Below are 6,251 nucleotides of genomic sequence, written 5' to 3' on the forward strand. Positions count from 1 at the left end.
ATGTAGCCTCTCTCTCTCTCTCTCTCTCTCTCTCTCTCTCTCTCTCTCACTCTAAGTACATGATAAGTCAGGTTCCTTTCAACACCTCTTCCAATCTCTCTATACCATTTATTGATGTGTTTGAAGTATGAAAGAAGCTGAAAGAGAACAGAGACGCTGGCATCCCGTGAACACAAATTGATTTCGATTAGCAGACAGTTCTAATTTTTATTCATTGTAACGTAAATGAAACAAAGAAATATGTTGTGTTTTTTTCTTTTTTATTTGTTTTATATCACGTATTTCATGCGTCAGATGTGACAGTCACAAGAGACAGCTGACTTTACTTTCCGTAGCCGAAGCCGCCGAAGCCTCGGCCAAAGCCTCCTCCAAAGCCGCCATGGAAGCCTCCGAAGCCCCCTCGGTGGAAGCCGGGTTCAGGGTTGGCTTCGGCGCTCCTCTTGCCACGGTATCCACCATAGCCGCCGAAACCTCCAAAACCACCGAAGCCTCCACCAAAGCCCCCATGGAAGCCCCCAAAGCCTCCACGGAAGCCTGGTTCAGGGTCAGCACTCCTCTTGCCTCGGTACCCACCAAAGCCGCCGAAACCTCCGTGACCGAAGCCTCCACCAAAGCCGAAGCCGTGGCCTCCAAAGCCTCCACGGAAGCCTGGTTCAGGTTCGGCGCTCCTCTTGCCTCGGTACCCGCCATAGCCGCCGAATCCACCAAACCCACCGAAACCTCCACCAAAGCCGACGCCGTGGCCTCCTCCAAAACCTCCAACGAAGCCTGGGTCAGGATCAGCAACTGGCTGAGGCTCAGCGCTGCCGGTGGCGGCCAGCACCAGCAATGCAATGGCGGGGACCTGAAACACAGTACGCTGCAGTAGGACACATTTGTGGGAGGCGGTGGCTCAGTCGGTAGTGAGGTGGCTTGCAGTCCCACAGGACCCAGGTTCAAATCCCCGCTGGGGCAGGATGCAGTTTAAGGATCTGAATTTCGTTAAAAAAAATCTGACTTTACTGATCTACCAGAAGACCCGTCAACATGTCGCTAAAATATCCCCGCTAATACCAATACGCCAGTCCTGTATGAGACAGACCAAGCATGTAATCAATATGGACTGTGGGTGTTAGTGCCGAAGTGGTGTTATGCAGAGGTGTATGGTATGTAGGAGGACTACTGGGCCTTGAGAGCATGCCGTGAAGCTTATGCCCAGAGTCGGACAAAAAAAAAAAAAAAGAAGTCATCACGTGTAACTCTATACATTACATGGCAACTCTGCAACACAGCATATGACAATGCATGCTATTATACTTCAGCACAACACAAGATAATACATACTGCTGTACAGGGACACAACATACTGAACCTGTCATGAATTTGCAGTACAACACGTTCTACTACACTGCAACATAGTACATGTTATTATGCTATAGTGCATCACAACATATGGCAACACCTGCTGTTATACTGCAACAAAGCACATGTCCCCTGCAGCTGAACACACTAGGTAATCCAACGTGGATCAGTCTGGATTTGTAGTCATTAACCAGCTACATATCTACCATTCTTTGAAGTAGTAGCCACGGTTTCACATCGAAAGAAACCCAGTTGCTGATGGCATGAAGCTATACTCAATATTGCCGCTGGGAGCTGTTCCATGTGTGGCCTACCAAAGTTCTGAACTACCACGTTACCAATGGACGACGGGTCTTCGTCCGGTATGAAACCCTGGCTACGACTTCACTCCAACCAGATGTGGGGGTAGAGTGTGAGTAGAAACTGTGCCAAGCAAAAACAAAAGACAAATAATTTCTGGGTGGCAAGTATTGATCAAAATTTGTATCACTTAAATTATTTAAAAGCGTGACTGGCCAAGTGGCCAGTGATTTAAGTGCTAAGTGGGTATTTAGAGGGTTTTGTTTTAGCAGTGCTGCAAGTGTTCAACGGACACTGGTTTTCGAGTCTCACCAGAGATTTCATGGCGGCGGGTGTGTAAGGTGAGGATGAGTGATGAAGATGACTGAAACGGTCCACTTTATATACCTGTGACACCCCCCCCCCTCCCTCACCCAAATGCATAGTAATGGTGTGTCAAGGCTGTGTGTTGTATTGTGCTGACCCTCGTGTACAATCAGACCTTGCCACTGAATATTGTTATTTTTGTAACTAGCTAAAACTGATTAATGTTACTCCCTGCAAAAGTGTCATTTAGGCAGAACATCATTGCCCTTCACCTCCCTTCCTCGACTCCATGCCAATGTCGCCTCACACCTATATAAAGAGGGGCATCTTCGTTCTCACCAGTCATTCCTCACTTGGCTCTCTTTCAGTCACCATGAAGTCTCTGGTAAGATAACACTTCCGGCCTCCTACGACTCATTTTCAGCTGAGTAAAATCGTGTGATTAATTAGCTTGAAATGAATAGCAGAGCTGTCCCGAATATGAGAGGGTTAATGATAATAATACTATAGCTGATGGCTGTCTACGGCTTGATAGTTAAACCATAAACAAATCGGTTATTTACCTAGAAACATTACTGGAAATTCGTGGAAATAATAATCACTGTACATGTGGTCGAGTTCCCTGCCTGAGTGGTGATGATGTAGGCAGGTATACAGCTTGTTGCAACGTTACTCGTATGGTCAGTGATAGCACCCTACTATTTATCTTACGGGAAGAAAAGTGCAACTTTCATTTCTATGCAGAGAAAGGTACAATTAGGTATACGAGATATGAAATTATATTGTGTTGCAGTAGAGTCATGTGTTATGTTACACAGCTGTGTGTTGTGTTGCAAGATAACTTTTCGTACTCCGGACTGGTACATGTGTTATGAGTTAATACCTTCTGGTGTAATATATAACCTTGTGTTGCAATATAACACCTTATGTTTCAGGTCCCCGCCATTGCACTGCTGGTGCTGGCCGCCACCGGCAGCGCTGAGCCTCAGCCAGTTGCTGATCCTGACCCAGGCTTCGTTGGAGGTTTTGGAGGAGGCCACGGCGTCGGCTTTGGTGGAGGTTTCGGTGGGTTTGGTGGATTCGGCGGCTATGGCGGGTACCGAGGCAAGAGGAGCGCCGAACCTGAACCAGGCTTCCGTGGAGGCTTTGGAGGCCACGGCTTCGGCTTTGGTGGAGGCTTCGGTCACGGAGGTTTCGGCGGCTTTGGTGGGTACCGAGGCAAGAGGAGTGCTGACCCTGAACCAGGCTTCCGTGGAGGCTTTGGGGGCTTCCATGGGGGCTTTGGTGGAGGCTTCGGTGGTTTTGGAGGTTTCGGCGGCTATGGTGGATACCGAGGCAAGAGAAGCGCCGAAGCCAACCCTGAACCCGGCTTCCACCGAGGGGGCTTCGGAGGCTTCCATGGCGGCTTTGGAGGAGGCTTCGGCCGAGGCTTCGGCGGCTTCGGCTACGGAAAGTAACTATCACTACCTTTCAGAGACGCAGCACGTACCATGTCCACCGTAAAATAAATCTGATGTAAATGGCTGGAATGTGTTTCCTTCTACTGATTCTGGTTGGGATCCTTACTTCGAAATTTTTCATTCTCATATAAATCCAGTTATTCAGCGTTTTACTACAGCATCCAACATCAGGATTATTTAGATCCGGTATTTTGCAATATTTTGTCTATACTATTAATGAGTTCAATGCTTGAGTAACATAAATCTAAATGCAGGATGTTTTACCAAGTAGCACAACTGTAAATTAGAGCAGAAAGAAAATTCGTGGAATATGAAGTTAAGCTGGATATTTTTATTTTTCTTATAAACAGGTGACATATGTGAGAGAAGTGATAGTGAATGTATTTAACAGAAGTAATTTCGGTTAGGTTTTAACAGTCAAGTACGATTTGCTCTCACCCAGCTTTGAGGAAGTATAAGAAAAGGACCAGAATACTAGAAGCTTAAACCTTGTATCTTACGAGAGCTGAATGCCTCGTTTCTGAAAATCGTTAGTGAGTGACGGACTGTATCTGGTTCCTAAAGATACTCCTGAATAAAAACATAAAATGCAGAGTTATTTTTTCCTAAATTTTGAACGATGAGCTGATGCGTCTCATTTTTTCTTCCCCCCTTCCCCTATTTTTTTTTTTTTTTTTTGTTACCCATACAATTCCCCCCCCCCATTTTTAAAATCTCCGATTCCTATCCACGCTATTTATAACACTGAGAATATGAACATGAACATTATGAACATTATGCATATGATAATGAAAACTAGGCTAAATTGTATGGAAGTATGGGAACGAATTGTGGACGTATGTGGTAAAGTTACTTCGGGTTGTATGACTGAACTCATGTACAAATATAAGGATTAATCTTACAAAATGTATGTACATGTAGGGATGGCACCGCACCAAGAAGCAAAGGAACTAGGTGGAAGCAGTATGCAGTCCAAGTAGGAGTGAAGGAATATGTTTGGGTAACCCAATTCCATGCACTTTCTACTGCATGCTTTTATGAGCTGCATGGCGGAGCAGCCATTCTAATAAAGATGGAGAAGTGAGTGGTTGTGTTCTGGTGGTAACTTAAACATTATGTTTTAGTTACACTGAGGGTGACTGTGGGTACAAAAGGCTTGACGACCACGGCCAGATTCATATTATAAAGGCTTAAATTTGCGTATTTGGCAGTTATGAAGTATTTCGTTTTTACATTTAGACTAATGGGTATGTCAGCATCATCCCTTCACAGAGAGACAACCCACCGTTTGACAGTCAGACGCCTCAATCCAGGGAGTGGGGTGGGGGGGGTGCCCACGAATCAGCTGCCTCCACGTAGTCTTGTACTTTGTCATCAGAATGCCCTCCACATATCTCGCATCACACATTCATATAACTCTTCACTCCCATTCTTTCGCCTCATCCTCGGCAGCCATCTTCCTCTCTCTCCTTCCATCTCACTCATCACATACACTCTCTTCTTGAATTTCTCGTTCCCCAGTCAAACTCCCGTGGTGTAAAAACAACAGCATTAACCATTCCTTTCAGATTTATTCAGCTCTCTCTTCTAAGGATCGTCAGGTTATTTGAAAAGTCCAGGAAGGTAGAAATCATGTCCTTTTATTCTGACGATTGGTATCCTGTAGTTTTATTTTTCAGTTCAGTACAATGATGTGTTCCTTCTTTTAATCTGGTTACCTAACAGACGATTTTGATCAGCGTAGGAGAAATTTTTCGAACGGGAGTGGATACATATAGGCTTCATTAGCTCCATCACTATTATGGAGCTCACCTAAGCTGGATAATATAGCCTGGTATTAGCAAGGGAAAACTATATATGACAATATTTTGGTAAAAAAAAGATTGAGATTACTCAATGAATCAAGGGAATCCATAATTTTTGTTCCCTTATTAGTACAAATAAAGTTCTCTTAAGTAGGATGACACCTTTAAAGTTATATTTCGGACTCTTTTTGGATGACAATATGCAGTTCCAGGCAGACCACTCTGGCTGAAGCTACCACAACAGTCTTCATCAGCCCCTTCAGGACGATGTTGATTTTTCGTTTTTTTTTTTATATTTTTATTATTATTATTATTTTTTAATCACTTACACTCGCTTCATTCGGCCTCCCGACTTGGAGGGCACGTGTCAAAAAGTCGTTCCCTGTGGTTTCTTCCGTGTGTTCCTCTCCATTCGCCAGCCTGACTGAAAATCTGGATCTAAATTCGATTGTTCAGTATACTGCAGGGGAAGACTGACTTGAAAATATTAATTTGTCTCAGTGAAACCTCGCACAGTCGATAGGCATTCATCATGGTTTCTTCTTTTTCTACACGTTCGTCGTGAAGCACAACATTATAACAACCAAGCGCTCGAGATCGGGTGAGAGAAATAGGCTACAAGAATGTGGATTAAAGTCCTTCAGTACTGTGACTTTTTCAGTAATTTATTCTTGCTGTTGCCAGACGATTTTCCCTAATTAAAATGTGCTCCCTAGTAAAGATGGAGTTAATAAAGAGTTCATCATACCCCTCCTATACAGAAAATTTCTCCTAAGCTGAATAAAATCGTCCGGAGGGAGCACGAAACAAATTAATAAAAGTGTGCTGGATGAAGATGTTAAAGATTTAGTTCATTAATGCTCTCAGGGTTGGAACAAACTTGGTATCTATTCCACCTGACGCCAGACGATTTCATTTGAGAGCGAGTTGTTGCACCTCTACTCCTACCAACATCAGACGATTTTAATAATCTGAAAGTGGGCCACAGGAGCCTAATAGTTAATACATTCATCAGAAAACTTCTCATGATTCTCTTCCA

At 44.2% G+C, this 6,251-nt stretch overlaps 2 protein-coding genes across 2 annotated transcripts in view; one reads left to right on the forward strand and one right to left on the reverse strand.

Moving 5' to 3' along the window:
* Positions 1-322: 322 nt before the first annotated feature.
* On the reverse strand, positions 323-1,965 carry LOC145414204 (uncharacterized). Its single transcript, XM_080283779.1, has 2 exons — positions 1,954-1,965; positions 323-844 (listed from the first exon to the last, which is right to left on the reverse strand). The coding sequence occupies exons 1-2, from the start codon at positions 1,963-1,965 to the stop codon at positions 323-325; spliced, it is 534 nt and encodes a 177-aa protein (XP_080139905.1).
* A 355-nt stretch (positions 1,966-2,320) lies between these two features.
* Positions 2,321-6,251, forward strand: part of LOC145414205 (uncharacterized) — a 5,066-nt gene continuing 1,135 nt past the window's right edge. Inside the window, exons 1-2 of the mRNA XM_080283781.1 lie at positions 2,321-2,332; positions 2,883-3,330. Coding sequence (XP_080139907.1) covers positions 2,321-2,332; positions 2,883-3,330 — 460 coding nt within the window. The remainder of the gene's footprint in view (positions 2,333-2,882; positions 3,331-6,251) is intronic.

This window comes from Coenobita brevimanus, chromosome 98, assembly GCF_032717465.1.
Source record: "Coenobita brevimanus isolate Jiangsu-jjx chromosome 98, ASM3271746v2, whole genome shotgun sequence".
Taxonomy (NCBI): Eukaryota; Metazoa; Arthropoda; class Malacostraca; order Decapoda; family Coenobitidae; genus Coenobita; species Coenobita brevimanus.